Raw genomic sequence first — 17259 nt, 5'->3', positions numbered from 1 at the left:
AACCGGTTGCCAATATGTACTTACATAGCAGTTACACAGTATTAAGTATGTATCTACACTGTAATTACACAAGCATCAGAGCCTATGAAATGCAGAGTGAGATCCGGGTATAAAATTATTTATGTTTCCTCATTTCAGCAGAAGACAGACATATGCAATGGCAGCAGACTCCACTCCCAGACAGGTGACTGCAGACCTGTGTTCAGAAAAGGTACATACAACGTACTTAAAAGGAGCAGGGAGCAGAGAACGAATCCCCACCCTGAAGTTTTAGCATTATAACATTCTGTTCTCGAACACCTGCATTTCCCGCTTCCAACTTTCTACATTGCAAACAGTTGCAAAAACTGGTGCCTTTGAGGGTTATTTTTTTGCAACTTTATTTTTTAGAAATGAATTTGCAATCACTCTCATGTTGTATATTTTAAACGACCTACCCATTTTCACATTTCTTTTAATATCACTGAAATATAAAATTATTGTCAGCACCCAAAAGAAATAGAATACATATTCCAATACTTTTTTGTGCTTTTGTGCCAATTCTTTCAGCTAGCCCATGTGAAGTGAAGCCATACATTATGAAAAAGGAACAAATCAGAAAATTTTCATATTTCATTTTTTTCCCTTTTGATTGTTTGTTGTTTTTAAACAGCATGAAATACTGATTAAAAAAATACACCATGCATAAAAGCAGACTTCAGAACTGTAGATTTTGACACAAATACATGCATTCATTTTTATTCACAAAACCAGCCCAAAATTCTAAATGAATACAAACATCACTGTGGTTTTTTTTTTTAAAGATGTAGATCTGGTAGCATCATGAAAAATGAATTTCTGTCAGTGCTATAGCTTGGATTGGACCGGTACCTTGTCCTCTGGGCCTAAACCGACCCCCACCTGAACCAAAGCTCACTCCAGGGAATCAGGAGCACTGGGCTGCCCGTTTCAAACATAAAAATGCAGAAAAAAAACAGCTGAGAAGGAAACAATTTGTTAGGAGCTTCCAGCTCTGGCTCTGGTGAATGATGTCATTCAAAGGGGACGTGAGGAAGGGGCGAGGCACTGTAGTGCCCTCCAACAACAACAACAAAAAAAAAAAGCTTTCATTCAGAAAATGGGATGCTACATCTTAAAAGTTGTTTTTTTTTCTTTTTTTCATATTTTAATAACAAACATTGAGCAATTGCAAAACTATAGATTTATGACAAAACAAAAAAACAACCAAAAAATAAAACAAAAATAAAAAAATGAACCAATCAAAATACAGGAGGTGGTAAGTAAGAACAATGGTGCTAAATTACAATAGTGCTTGTCATTAGTCACTAGATTTTAAAATATAGCCGTAAAATTTACATTCTCTACACAAGTACTTTATCTTTCCACACATGAACAACATAAACACCAAACACAGAGATCTGTTGATTGTCCACTCTCAGTCTGACTTTGCTGTTTGGCAATTGAACAGTTCCGTGTGAAAGTGACCAAAGGCCTTTGAAAAAAGGACGAAAGGTACCAAAATGGAACATAGAAAAAAGGAATGAGAGTTGCCATAGACTTCGCAATGTTTATTTTTGGTTCAGGAAAAAAGTAGGTGCATCCATTATTATTTGCCATGTATATTTTTTTGTTTTGTTTTGTTTTGTTTTGTTACAGCTGGAAAATCCGTGCCAGAGATAATCCAAGCCAGCGGGGGCATTGCACTTTGATGACAGAACTTTGGGAGGGGGGGAACGGGGGCGGAGTCCTACTGGAACCATCGGAAGGCGGCTCCTGCCGGCAACATCACCTTCTGGGAGAGAGGAGAGGGCTGGTGTCAGAGTCACTCGAATCAACGTTAGCGCTCAGGTCTGGAACAGTGTGTTGGGTCAGCATCTGGGTTAGTGCTTGGGTCAGGATTAAGGTGAGTGTCACTGTCAGTACTAGGGGTGTGAGTGTTAGTATTGTGTAGGCTGGTGTGAGTGTCATCGTCAGTATTAGGTGAGTGAGTGTTAGTATTGTCAGGACTGGTGTCAGTGTCACTGTCAGTACTGGAGCAGTGAGCGTTAGTTTTATAAGGACTGGTGTGAGTGTCCCTGTCGGCACTAGGGGAGTGAGTGTTAGTATTGTGAGTGCTGGTGTTAGTGTCAGTGTTGAAGTAGTGTTTGGTAGTGTAGGAACAGGTGTGTGTCAGTGCTGAGAGGGCATGTGTTACTGTCATGAGAGCCAATATCAATACCAGGAGGTTCTGTGTAATGACCAATATTAACAGTAATAGTAAGACTTCGGTCATCAAATACAAACAGCAGCAACTGTTGGAAAAACAAAACCGCTGTAAAAAGAAACCAATCGCGTACATCTGTCCCCTCTGAAAACACAGCAGTCAGTACGGCCATCCTCTTCTCTTTCTCTCTCCTTCTCCCCCCTCTCTCTGCCTGCCCATTTCTCCCTTGTTTCTCTCCTCCTCCCCCACCCCCCCCCCCCCCCCAAGAGCGTAACCGCGTTGCCGAAGTGTCACGCCAGGCTGTCCCACAGACCTCGCCCCCCTCCTTCTCTTACACCCCTCCCCTCCCCCCTCCCTCCCCACCCACCCCGTCTCTCCACTTGCCCTGAGCCATAGCACTGACTCCGAGAGTGAAATCTGATACACCGCATTCATTATTTACCCAGCTAGAACACCTCCAAGCAAACAAGCCTCTCTCCTCCTCAGCGCAAGTGCACTTTCTCTCTCTCTCTCTCTCTCTCTCTCTCTGCTCTCTCTCTCTCTCTCTGCTCTCTCTCTCTCTCTCTCCCTCTCTCTCTCTCTCTCTCTTATCGTCCTCCTCCGTTTCGCCCGGGTCCCGTCTGACGCAGAGGCGGCACAAACACCCCCCCGGTGTGACGCGGGCGTGTCAGGCCGTGTCCGTGCGGAGGGCTGCGTGTTCCCTGTGCACGGAAGGTCACAGCTCTGTCCGGCAGCTGCACGCTGATCTCAGATCAGTTTACAGCAGCCCCAGGTCTCACTCATTCACCAGCTTCGCACAGAACAACTTAGCACAACCCTCTCAAACAAATACACATACTCATACACACCATGCACATACACACATACATACAGACACATATCTAAATGTACGCATAGGTATGTACATATATACAGATACAAACATATATTTAGACATACAAACACCCACACATACATATACACATATACAAGTTACACTCTGGTAAGAACATCACTGTGAATCCAGCACAGTGTGGGAACCACAGACGCATGGAAAAGCCAGCTGAGGCAGGAAAAAATGCTTTCAGAGCATGTATCTACAGAGCATGCATCTATGAAGCATGAATCTACAGAGCGTGTATCTACAGGTGCTAACAAGATTACTACCACACTTTCACTATCGCGTTATATTACACTCGTGTGAGCGTGAGGGAGGTCACTGATTGCAATGCAGCCTTACTTTAATGATATAATTATGCATAATGGGGTATGAGTATTTTGAGTATTTTAATTCTTGAAAATAATCTGGCATTCTTCTCCAACAGTGTAAGTTTGCTTCTATGCTACAGATACATCCTATGCAACAATGGCTGTGGAGATTTAAATTACTGTTTAAAGCATGTGAAATAACTGAGGTATTGATCCAGGTAAAATATTAACTTCATGGGGCTGTTAAACTGGAGCTGTGAGTGTCATTTCATTAGAGGTTCTGTGGCTGCTTGCTGATTGGCCAGTAAGCAGTGACATCATCATCACACCTTGGTCTGTGTTTCAGTGATGTCCGCCTTTTTGTGCTGAGAGCAGCATGGTTCACTCTAAGAAGGGAAAGTGCATTTTTGTGTGTGCAGAGACCACATGCTAGCATGTCACCTGAATACCATAACAATCAGGCCCTCTGCTTTAGTTTTTGAAGAAGGAGTTAAAAAAAGGAGAAGGGTAAAAAAGAATCACTATTAATGGAACAGAAATACAAGTCCCAGGTCATGCCATCCCATAATTTTCTATATTTTAGATCAGTGCTATGTAATTACTATGTAACTACTCCCAACTGCAGCACAGCTATGGGCTATATGTATGACATTATCTGGCAGGTAACACAGTATGTAAGTGTTACTGGTAATCTGAAAAAAAAAAACAATCTTATATTTTGGTTTAACACAAAATGGAATGTGTCACAGTCCAGGTGCTAAATGATCAGAAACAGGAAGGATGTGTGCAGGCTCATAGACCCACTCCTGCATGCAACTTCTGACCTGTGACCTGTGACCTGTGACCTCCTTACCTGACCTCAGCTACCCATCTATAAATTAAAGTATATAGATAGACATATAAATTTGAAAATGTAGCTCCTTGTATACATATGTATACATTCATCATTGATACATATATAAATATATAAATAAGGCACATGATACATATATTCAAACTTTCCTTCAATATACTTTTTGTCAATGATATATTCAAGAACATATCAACTTACATTAAATCTCTTTCGACTTTCAGTCAATATATATTTATTTTTTAAGTAAGGTATACTATTTTATACAGCTTAATTAATTCTGATTTGTTATTGCCCTATAAACCACAGCATTTACAAGTGGATTTGAGAGAGAGGGATGAGACAGAGACTGAAAAATGAGAGAAAGACAGAGATACAGAAAGAGACAGGGACAGAGATGAAGGAGGGAGAGAGGGGACCAATGAAACCAAGGTGGACAACCTCTGAATCCATACCTTCCCCTGCAGACTGAACTGCTTTGAGCATTAATGAGGTACCCTCTCCCTCTTTCTCTCCATCTCCCTCTCTCTCCCCCTCGCTCCCTCTCTCCATCTCTCTCTCTCTCTCTCTCTCTCCATCTCTCTCTCCCTCTCTCTCTCCCCCACTCCCTCTCTCTCTCTCTCTCACCGTCTCTCTCTCTCTGTCCCTCACTCCCTCTCTTTCTCTCTCTCTCTCTCTCCCTCGCTCCATCTCTCTCTCTCCCTCACTGTCACGCTCCCTCTCTCTCCCTCTCTCTCTCTGTCTCTCTGTCCCTCGCTCCCTCTCTTTCTCTCTCTCTCTTCCCCCCCCCTCTCTCTGTCACTTCCGTGGAGCGAGAATCACACCATTTCACCACGGATCATCTTCCTCTGTGCGTCACGTCTGCGAAGCTGTGAACAGCCTTCTCAGAAGAAAGGACTCCTAATCGTGCTTTCTCCCCACACTGGCAGGCGGGAACCCGGGCAGGGGCTGAGGGGATTTGGGGGTGGGAGCGTGAGGCATTTCCTGGGAACAGCTCCAGGCTTCAGGGAGAGAGCTCCGGTTCCCCTCTCCTCAAGACAACACTGACACGGGACGACTTCACCTCGCCTGACCTCCCCTCTCCCTCACCCCCCCCCCAACCCTTACACCCCTACCTCCGTGAAAGAGAGATATGGGCCACTGAAACGTACACACGCACAAAGCTCAACCGAGCTGTGTGAGTGTGTGTGTGTGTTCTGTGACTCCAAAACTGTTGCCCCGCTAACAGGCCAGCACAGGCCACCAGCCTCACAGGGCTGTATCAGACAGAGCTGACAGAGCATATCTGCCCCTGCTCTCTGATCATGCAGAACACTCACTGACATTCCCACACTGACAACACACACACACAGACACATGCACACACATAAACACACTTCCACATTCCCATGCTTACAACACACATGCAAGCACACACAACCACACACATATACATACACAGGTAAACGTCAACATTCCCACACTCACAATACACACACAGGCACACTTCAACATTCGCACAAAAACACACACATTAACACACAGCATTCTAATACACACACACACACACACAGCATTCTCTCTCACACACATACACTCAGCAGGCATAACACAACCTTGGGGATTTTCCACTTTTCCCCTCTCTCTCTCTCTCTCTCTCTCTCTCTCTCTCCTCCTCCTCCTCTCTCTCTCACACAGTCTGTTCCAACACGAACACACAGTTAGCAACAGGCAAGCGCGTCTCATTCTGGCCCCTGTGAGGTGTGTTTGCGATGGGGCAGAATGGCTTGGCTCTCGACGCTATCTCTGAGGGGGCTTTTTAATGGCCGCCGGGTTCGTGCGAGAGAGAGAGAGAGAGAGAGAGAGAGAGAGCGGTAGTCAGAGTTGCAGTGCGTCGCTTCTACTTCCTGCTCTCTCACACGCGCTCGCCCTTTTTTTCGTTTCCGTTCAGCCAACGTCTCTTTCCTAAAATAAAGCCAGACGTCTCCGGCCAGCGAGGTATGAGGTGGCGAGGGCCTGCACACGCTACCTCCCCCTCGCTCTTTTTTTACGGCCATCTCACAGCTGCCATGAGCTTTCAATGGAAAACAGCCTGAAGGCCCTGTCAATACCACCCCTTGAAGCCCCGCTACGCCGCCTCCCCCCCACACACCCCACACCCCACATCCCTGGAGCTCACGGCCCTTCCTGTGGAATCCCCAGCAGAGCCGCATAGCAACCAGAGCTCACACATTCCACACGCACATGCACACACACACGCGCAGTCAAACACACACACACTCTCACGCACACTCAAACAACCATACACACACTCTCACGCACACTCAAACACACACATACACACACGCACACTCAAACACACATATACACACACTCTCACTCTCACACACACTTAAACACACATACACACACTCTCACGCAAACTCAAACACAGACATACACACATATGCACACTCAAACACACATACACACACTCACACAGTCAAACACACATACACATTCACACACATTCAAACACACATACACACACTCTCACACACATAAACTCTCACGCACACTCAAACACATATACACACGCTCTCACGCACAGTCAAACACACACACACTCTCACACACAGTCAAACACATACATACACACACTCTCACACACACTCAAACACACATACACACACTCTCTCACACACACACACACACACTCTCACACACACACACACTACACTACACACGCATTCAAATACACATGCACAGTCAAACACACACATACACATACTCTCATGTACAGTCAAACACACATACATGCACAGATGCTTATTCAAACACATACAAACATACACACAGGTACACTCACTCAGACACACACACACACACACACAATAAACAAAAGCACACACATTCACTAAAACAAAAGCACACACACATACACCCCAAACACTCTCAGGCAAGCATTCACATCCACACAAATACACACTCTTTCACACACAAATTCGAAGTCACACTCAACACACACACACAAACACACACACACACCCTCCCCTTCCACAGGACCTCTCCTATCCAGGCATGACCTGACACAGGTGAGCTGCCTCTTTGTTCTTACACTTTTATACTTATACTTTTTATACACCACACAACACCAGCACCTCTACAAAGACACTGCAGTCTGTGTGAAAACATCACCAGACCCTTCACAGGCTTTCTGCTGATCATGGATTTTCAGTCCAGAGAGCAGGGGAAATATACCACCTTTGTCTTACACATACAATACCCCAACAGGCCACCTTCACCAAACACTCGTCCTAGCCCAACACATGCTTTACATCACACTGGTCTCTAAGCAACACAAACACTCCACACCCACCAAACACTCCTCCATGTAACCTGCACCCCAGTACTGAACCTGCCCCGAATACTCCTCCTAATCCAACAATAATCCATTACAGCAAACTAGAACCTCACGCTGCATTCCATATATTTCTATCTCTACCTCAAGACTCCATCCCTAGATGGCATATGTCCTTGAGACCAACACTCCCAGCTCCGCCTCACTCCTTAGTGGCCCCTGCATCCACCTTCCCTCACCAAAATACTCATTTTATTCTCAACAATACTGCACCCCTCCATACCCCAACACTCCACCCTTAACCCAGTACTGCATCAGAACCTAGATCTCATTCCCGTGCTGAAATACTTCACTCCCTCACTATCAATCATTCGGTAGGCTTCAGAATATCATGAGCTCTCCTCCAGAGCAGGTTCACCCCCAGCTCCAGAGGATCTGGGCCAAGGCTACAGTTCGGCCTTGTGAAAAGCAACGCTGGGCCTGGCCCTCCGCTGTCCTCTGCCCTGGGGGGGGGGGGGGGGGGGGGGGGGGTGGGGGTGCTTAGCGCACTTTTACCATTGATTATTTCCTCGTTCTGACTTTGTTTTGAGATCTGGTTGGGCTTCAGAGGGAAACTGGCAGGGAGTGAGAGTGAGTGTGAGGACACTGAGGAAGATGAGGAGGAGCCACTCTGCGGCAGAGCGTTGAGAAAGAGAGAGAGAGGGAGAGAGAGAGAGATAGAGAGAGAGAGAGAGAATCTCACCACCCAGACGAGCCGGGGAGCCAGGGAGAGCGGCAGGAGAGCGTCTGTGCCACGCTGACACCTGGCGCTCCAGATGACAGCCCCACGGCCAGATGGACAGGCCGAGCCTGCCACAGCCCTCACACACACACACACACACACACACACACGAACATACACACACAGGGATACACACACACACACACATACAAACTTATACACACACACCAACATTCACACACAGGGATACACACACACACAGGCATAAACATACATACACACACACACACACACATACACACATACACACACGAACATACACATACAGGGATACACACACACATGCAGAGGCATAAACACACACACACGCACACATACAAACTTATACACACACAGGGATACACACACACACAGGCATACACACACACACACACATACATACACACACACACACACACACACACACAGGCATACACACACACACAAACACACACACACAAGCACACGAACACACACACACACAGGCATACACACACACACACACACACACACACAGAAACACACACTGTAAATCCCAAATTTACATACAAATATACACTCATCCATAGACACCAACACACAAACATGCATACACAGCCCTTATGCACACATAGGTAAACACACAATCATACACACACACAGACACACACACATACACAGCTGCAAATATACATACAGACACACACACGCACACACTCATACACATACCCCAGACAAACATGCACACATACATCCAAAAATACACACATGTGGAAAACACACATGCAAGTGCATGAACACACAGAGACACACAAACGTGCACACACACACACACAAACGTGCACACACACACGTACACACACACACAAACGTGCACACACACACGCACACACACACACACGCACGCACACGCGCACACACACACTCGCTGAGCGATTCACAGCCTTCCCACAGATACTGTCCAAAGCCCAACAGTCTCCCGTACAGAGTACACCAGCAGAGACCTCAACACAGCTTGTGTGTTTACAAAAAGACTTCAATGGACAAAGATGGCCTCCACTGGTCACTTTAACTGAGGGGTTGAAAACAAAGTGAGGTGCACTAACTGGAGAAGAGATTTAAGACAATCCTGTAGGGTTAGTATGTCTGCCCAAAAGATCCTCTCGCCTGCCACCTACTGCTCCTCCATCTCTGAGCCCACCCCCCCCCCAGCCCCTTCCTGCCTTCCCAGCAGAGGCCTGCCTAATCCCACCCCTTACCCCTGTCCTTCCAATCTCAGCCCTTCCCTCCGCCCTCCCTCCCTCCTGACCCAATCCCTCACCTCCTCAGCTGTTCCATGTGCTTTCTGGCCCAGCAACCCCTTTCAAGTTAAATTTAGACACTGACCCCAAATCAGGTATCGGGGACAGGATCTATCGGCACGCCCTCGGTCCCTCCTGACTCGGCAGCTTCCCTCGTCAGCAGCGGTCATGCCTGTCCCCTGCCCCCCATACCCCCCTCCCTCCCCCATGCCCCCGCCCCCTGCCCCATGGGTAGCAGTGTAGCATAGTGGTTAAGGAGCAGGACTTGTGACCGAAAGGTTGCCAGTTCAATTCCCTGCTGAGGCACTGCTGTTGTACCCTTGGGTAAGGTACTTAACCCACAATTGCCTCAGTAAATATACAGCTGTATAAATGGATAACATTGGGGAAAAAAAACTGTAACCTGTGTAAGTCACTCTAGTTAGGAGCATCTGCTAAATGCCAATAGTGTAATGTAATGTGCCCCATCCCCTTGATCCTTACCTCGAGAGCCGCGGACGGCTTCTTTTTAAGCTCCTCGCACTTGCGGAATTTACAGATCTGGTGTCCGGTTTTGCGGTTTCGGCAGCTGCTGCACTGCTCGCAGTTTATGCGCCGGCGGCAGGGCGGGCACATGCCGCAACGTTTCCGCTTCTTCTTGCCGGAGCTGATGGCGGAGGCCAGCTCATTCTGCATGGGGTACTCCGCCAGGCCAGCCATGTGCAGGGCGCTGTCGGCCAGGAACACCCCGGCCGGCGTCATGATGAACAGGCCCGGGTTGAAGGGGAAGCCCCCCAGGTAGGGGAAGTCCGCGGGGCTGCCGACGGGGTCGGCGGCCGACACGCCCTCCAGGTCGCCCGCCGCCACCCCCTGGTCGCCCGGCAGCAGCATGCCCGCCCGCTTCAGCAGCTCGGCCGCCTGGGCGAAGTGGAGCCCGTTCTGTCCCTCGGGGCCCGGCTCAGAGGCCCGCTCCTGCCGGGCGAGAGCCGCTGCTGCTGCTGCTGCTGCCGCCGCCGCTGCCGCCGCCGCCGCTGCTGCCGCCTGCCGGTGCGGCGTCGGGGCGGAGTCGCCCTTGCTCTCCGCGGCCCCGACGCCGTTCTGCGAGGGTCCGTTGGCGGTGGCGGAGCAGCTGGCGGTGTATTGCTGCAGCGCCCGCGACTTCTTCAGGCTCTTGCTGAGCGGCTCGCTGATGATGCCGCTGCGGTTGCGCCGCTCTGTGGCGGGCGGGCGGCCGTCGTCCGCGCAGCCGCTCCCGTCCAGGGCCTCCGCGGCTTGGCCTCCCTCCGGACGCCCGCCAGACATGATCCGGGGCGCACACGCGCGCGGAAGTCCGTTCACGGGCCGGGTGAGAGCGACTCCTCCTCCTATGAAGAATCAGCCAATGGAAGCCCCCGCAGCCCTCGACCGGCGCTCTAAAGCTCCGCCCTCGTCCGCATCTTTCCGCTGGGGAACTGAAAGCTGACGCAGAGAGAGGGAGGGGAAGAGAAGGAGGAGGCTTTTAAATCTCTCAGTGGTCAATCCCCATTCCGTGAGGAAACCTAGCATCTGATCTCATATTGATTACCCCAAGGGAAAAGGAGGTAGGGTTATCGGTCAACTTCTCAGTTTAAGACAGGGAAGCTAATATGTGTCGTTGTCTCAGATTTGGCCAGTAATAGTCATAATATGTATGATAAAGGTAATGACAATGATGATCATAATAATAATAATTATCCAAATCCCAATTAATATTATAAAAATAAAAACAGTTATACAAGACCAACCAAAAAAAAAACGAAAATACCAAACACCGCTTACTCTGACTGCCCGCTAAAATGCAGTGCCATTCACAAGCCCGCCAATGACCGCAGTGCGCACTGTGACAATTACCTCCGCGTGACTCTGGCACTTATACACACGACACGCTCGGCCACCTCGACCCCCTGACCCCGTTTTTACCCTCTGATCCCCGCCGCGCCACCGCGGAAGGGCGAGAAAGATTCCGCCCACCACCGAGTTCGTTCCGCCAGCGTCACCTGCCGCATCTGCGCTGCCGTAGCCATAGTAACCGACTTAAATTAGATCAATGGCAAAGTTTCTTTGGTGCGTTCTCTACTCGTGTAAATCACTGAAATGCCTCTTTAAAAAAAAAAAATCAATGCTGACCCAGCATGACATCGGGATTTTCCTTAGATATCCCGAGGAATCGTGGACACACAGCAAAGCAGTAAATATTCCATAACAAGCAGAATGTCGCAAGGCATGATTCAAAACGCGCTCACACATGAACTGCCATTGATCGCACAGATCTGCTAAACTTCCATTAAGGCTGCTAAACAGGGTTTAAAGCAAATCTGCAGCTGAAATAGAACTAACCACATCAGACACAGTCAAACACACACACACACTCACATACACACACACATATGGACCACAGCTTAACCCAGCCCCCCTGCCCCCAACTACTATCGCCACCATCATCTGGTCAATAATCTCCGCACTACAACTCTGCTGCTTATATCCTATATCAGACTCAAGAATAAAATATCAATATTTTTATGCCCTGTCTATCATGACACAGCGAAACTCACAGACACACACACACACACACGTGCACGCACACACACACACACACACACGTACATGGACACACACACACAGACACACACACGCGTGCGCGCACACACACACACACACACACACACACACACACACACACACGCACGGGCACGCTACACTGGAGAGAAAAAGCGGAGGAAACAGCCAAGCCGGCCCTTATAAGGGAGACAAAGAGAAAGGGGAGGAGGGAGGGAGCCCTGCGACTGTGTGGAAATTGGAAGGCCAGAATTAGTAGGAGGTAAAGCTTCAAAGGCAGGATCGCGGCCCCCGCATTCCCGCCAGCTCGGGGCCCGCGGCGCCAGCGAGTCAGGCCCAGCCGCTCTCCATCCTCCACTGCGCCTGACCAGGAGCCCAGCCACAGGGCCCGCCTGTCCCCCTCGCTGTCAACACTCCCCCCCCCCCCCCCCCCACCACCACCCCCCCCCCCCCCCCTCCCCGCTGTCACACACTGCCCCTCTCCCTGTGTCTGTCAGTGCAAGCGCCCGCCGGGCCACCGAAACCAGGAGGGAATCTGAGGACTTCCGTACAAAACGCACGAGAATTTTTCTCTCTCTCTCTCCCCCCCCCGATTTAAATTTAACTCCAGATACGCTCTTCAGCGGGGAAAAATGACACTGTCAGGGGAGAGCGGAGTTGTGTGAATTTCTGCGACGCGTGGAAGGAATGCTCTGCCACTGCTGAAATCTGCGAGCTGTGCACAGTGTGTTTGTAAAGCTCTCTCTGTGATTCAGCCTGTCCTTAAAATACTGTCTCTCTCTCTCTCTCTCTCTCTCTCTCTCTCTCTTTCTCTCTCTGCCCTCGTCTCCCCCATCACTCACTGTCTCTCGCACCGTGGGCACTTGGCTGCACCGCGCCCCTTCCTGTCAGCAGAACTACTGCTGGGCCAGTCTGCAGGGGGAGTCAAACCCACGCAGACCTGCACCTCTCAGTGGGATCTGACCCTCTGTAGGCCCTCATCTCACCAGGGGGCCTGAACTCGCACACACCACGGTCTCACGAGGGGACCCTTACCCACTCACAACCTCATTTCACCCAAACCCCATCCTAAAGGGTGCTGCAAACCCTCCAAGAAGGTTCCCTCACAAGCAGTGGAGGACAGACTGCAGCCCACCACCCCGGATTCCTCCCTGTTGTAAACTGCTAGCAGGACAGCCAAGCAGCAGCTCAAGCACCACATCAGAACATTTCTCTTTTCATTAACTGCTGTTTCTATGCACTGAGGCCACAGTGTGAGCAGGAGGACATTGCTTGTGGACACTAGCTTCCAGTGACTTCAAGGCGCTGAATTTCATAAATGAGTCTGCTTCTGAGACAAAGGATCAAGTAGCTATATATTATCACCATCATCATCATCATCATCACCACTACCCCTATTATTGTCATTGTTATTGTTATTAATGTAGTAGCACTATTGTTATTTTTTTCTTCTTCCTCTTCTTCTTCTTATTCTTATTATACCAATATTATCATAACTGTCATTGTCGTTGTTGTTGTAGTTATTTAGTGATTGGAAATTGTATTCCTTTGACAGCCTCAGGAAGAGCACGGGAGAACATGGTGGCTCCTGCTCTCTCCCAGGAGGACGGCGCCCTGCGTTAATTGGCGCTTTTCTGCAGAATAACGCTCCAAAACAGACTGCCCAGCTGACACCGCGCAGCCCCGGGAACCGCATGCTCTGAGGACTACAGGTCTTCACTGCAGCCTTCAGCCCATCAGCAAACCAGCAAAATATATATATATATGAGGCAGGGCCCAGACAAACAGCAACAAACACCTGCTCCTTGCCGGGACTGATAATATACAGCCACATTTTTTTCAAAAATACTTGTCGCCAATACCTCACAGGAAAAAGAATCACCTGAGGAGGGAACACTGCCAACAGATATTGTAAGTTTCTGTCATAACGAACAGGACAGTGACATGTCAATCTTTGGAGACCCATAACACAAAGTAAAACAACTACCCAGTTATAAAATAACTACGAATAACTCACTCAAAAAGACATTTCCCATATTTTGCAATATTTTTATTATCTATCATTTTATTTGCATGTTTGAAACTATGACCACTTATTTATTAACGTCCGTACTTTTTTATTTTCGAGTGAAAAAATATCCAATTACCGCTTCGCGGCTGGAGGGACCCGAAACCAATACGAATAACAAGCCAAGCCTGAAGTTGCTTCTGGCCATCTCGTGGGAGGTGTGCGAGCCAGATATTTATTAGTTCAGGTAATGCGGAGCCTAACGTAGCGCTTCCTTCCAGACGCGCGTTCACACACACGCACGCTCAGACGAACACGCTGGGCTCCGTGGACTCCGTTCGCTCCTATAAAACACTAATATCGACTACATTTATTATCGCAATAAAGATGCTGAATCGCGGTGCGAGTGGTCTGGTGCGCACCAACACCACAAGTTTGAAACAACAACAACGCAGATTCCATTTAAAGGCGACGTGGGCTCCGAGTCTGCACGCCTAATTGCAATCAGAAAAACAGGCAGCCCCCCAGGAGCGGAGCGGCGCGGCCGGTCACGGATTGCGGCAGAGCCGAGGGGTCGCAGGATCCCCGCACGCAGCAGCGCTCCGGCAGGGGGACATCGCGCGCACGAGACGGGCTGATCCCCGCACACGAACAATACACAGCACGCACCGACTCATTCGCACACAATAATAACCCAATAAACAGGTTGTTGTGAGAGAGACTGAAGTACATTAATAAAAAACAACACATTCAAATGCGTGGTTTATTATCGATTACGCGAACATGCATTTATTACAATGCTTTATTCGGATAAAGGTAGCTATAATTCCCAGTTATCGTCAATGTTACATGTTCAGAAAGTTCTTAACGATTAAACTGAAAGTCGGAATAGCAATTTCATCGCACGCTATTAAAATCATCAATATTACGGCTAATCATCGGCATAATCAGTGCGATGAATTATTTTTCCAACGCTAAGAAGACCGTCAAGTTTCCGGCAGTATCGTTAACGAAACGTTCACACTTAGGTAACACTCACTCCTCTCACGAGAATGTAATGTCACAATATTCTAGGTCCACTGACACAATAACTGATTTTAGAATATGTCCAAAAATTGGGAGATTACCGCGAGCGAAACTACTGCACGTCTCTTCGCTAACCCCAGTCTGCCGTAATATATGCATCAGGTATACCCATTCAAGAAGCAGTTCGAAATTTTACTAACATTTAAGTAAAACAAAAATACCTTTTGTCTAGACTCACTGATCTGAAACCGGGTGTCTGCGGTGCCAGCGATCGGTCTGCGCTGGCACGTTTCGGGGGGTACAGAAAATACATTCTCCCGTTCTCCCGGCTAACTTGATCGTTAGGAAGATGACATGCCAACTTTCAACAGACTTCAACAAAGTATGATTCGCCCCTTCAATGTATCTGCATATTTGCAAACACAGGCCCTTTTCATTCGCACCTACCAAAGCAGATCGGAGCGGAGGGGAGGGAACCCACTGTCCAAGCGGTCCGTGTCCGTGCCTGCTGCGGAGATTGATGTCAAAAAGAGGGAAAAAATCAAATTCTCACCCAACAGAAATATTTAAACCCTCGCCAGAAATAAGTGCGAGGGAAACGGAATGATAAATTATTGTAAAACGTACTTTCTCGGAGGCGAGCGTGTGGGCTCCAACCTTTCGATTCTTGCTATCCCACCTCTACATCCCTGCTCGCGGAGAAGAACATGCAAACACATTTCATAGATTTTTGGAGCTTCACATAAAAACCGAACTGGACTCCGCGCCGCACAGAGACAGAGAGAAAAAAATAACACCACCGCTCGTAAAACATCGTCCTTGTGGAAACGTGACGCCTCGTCTGCACTTTTTATAGCTGACCTCTTCTGCGCGTATGTATGTCGTTTTAAGGACCAGCAGTTCATTATTAAAGATGAAAATTAGGATGTTTCTGCGACGGCGTATTTACTGAGTATTGTTGCTTCCACCCTGTACGCTGTTTACGCGCAATATGATTTTTTTTCTCAGAAGAAAGCAGACTGAGTTTTTTTCGTCATACCTCTTTAAGACAAAACTTTCCTTTAACACATTCATGCTTACAAAGAAGTTTAGCATGGCTTTCCAAATAACAAATGGGTTCACATGGTCTATGCTGGATGCTTATAGCCTAGACAGGAACTGTTTATTCCAACACGTTACAAGGCGTCAATTTATTTACTGACAAAATGTCAGATTGTGTTTATTGATGTGCGTGGTATTATGAGTAATATCCGGATAATAATACGGACGGTAATAAACTAGAGGAGAGTGAATGTAAATTGACTGTCGGTATTATTCTATTGTCAAACATTAAGCTATCACATGACATCTGTAAATGTTACTCCCAGCCTCTCACACGAAGCACTTTAATGACGTAATAAATATGACAGATATCTAAGAAACAGAGATTCTATGAACAGACACTCGGGAAGTTCCGGGCGACGGGCCAATTCTCCATCCTTATGATAAATGTCTATGGGCTAGATGACACAGTTAACGGATTCGCAGCAAAGGACCTCTTTCCCTTTCGTAAGTGCTTTCCTGCACATTCAAAAAGACAGTTTGTATTAAATATGAATGGATCAAAGGCTGCGCTGTCATTCATCACAGCCACAATTATTTATTTAAAAATATTACATATTATCAACGCAATATTACAACATATTATTATCATTAGCCTTTTTATTACCTTTTCTTCTTCTTCCACTAATTATTAACGACACTACTACTACTACTAATAATAATAATAATAATAATCATAATTCATAATAAGAATAACATACACCTGAATTACGTTTAAGCCAATGCAATGTGCAATTGAAAGCATATAAGTGAGAGGTAATCATTTAATTATTATTTACAACTTCACGCTTAGGTTGAAAATTCATCACCTGAATTTGCCCTTTATCAGACAAAACACGTGCCCACACTAATGAACACTGTTGGTCATTGATACAATAACAGTTTAAGCTATGGATTAGAGGCGAGAACGGAGTCTGCGTTTAAACAATTAACAAAATATAAAATGAGATTTAGGGGCTTTAAATCACTTT

General features: G+C 47.5%; 1 protein-coding gene across 2 annotated transcripts; it reads right to left on the bottom strand.

Annotated features, from left to right (window-relative positions):
- Positions 1-761: 761 nt before the first annotated feature.
- Positions 762-15913, bottom strand: LOC118791040 (CXXC-type zinc finger protein 5-like). 2 transcript variants are annotated; one of them, XM_036548258.1, is made up of 4 exons: positions 15815-15913; positions 15635-15695; positions 10084-11037; positions 762-1792 (listed from the first exon to the last, which is right to left on the bottom strand). In XM_036548258.1, exons 3-4 carry the CDS (start codon positions 10879-10881, stop codon positions 1748-1750), a joined length of 843 nt encoding a protein of 280 aa, XP_036404151.1. In that variant the 5' UTR covers positions 10882-11037; positions 15635-15695; positions 15815-15913; the 3' UTR covers positions 762-1747. The 2 variants fall into 2 exon arrangements, with proteins under 2 accessions (XP_036404151.1, XP_036404152.1); XM_036548259.1 differs by lacking the exons at positions 15635-15695; positions 15815-15913 and adding an exon at positions 15409-15568.
- Between the last annotated feature and the right edge of the window lie 1346 nt (positions 15914-17259).

The sequence above is a fragment of the Megalops cyprinoides genome, chromosome 16, assembly GCF_013368585.1.
Source record: "Megalops cyprinoides isolate fMegCyp1 chromosome 16, fMegCyp1.pri, whole genome shotgun sequence".
NCBI lineage: Eukaryota > Metazoa > Chordata > Actinopteri > Elopiformes > Megalopidae > Megalops > Megalops cyprinoides.
The sequence above is the reverse complement of the archived record's forward strand: the minus strand, read 5'-3'. Positions and strand labels throughout refer to the sequence as shown.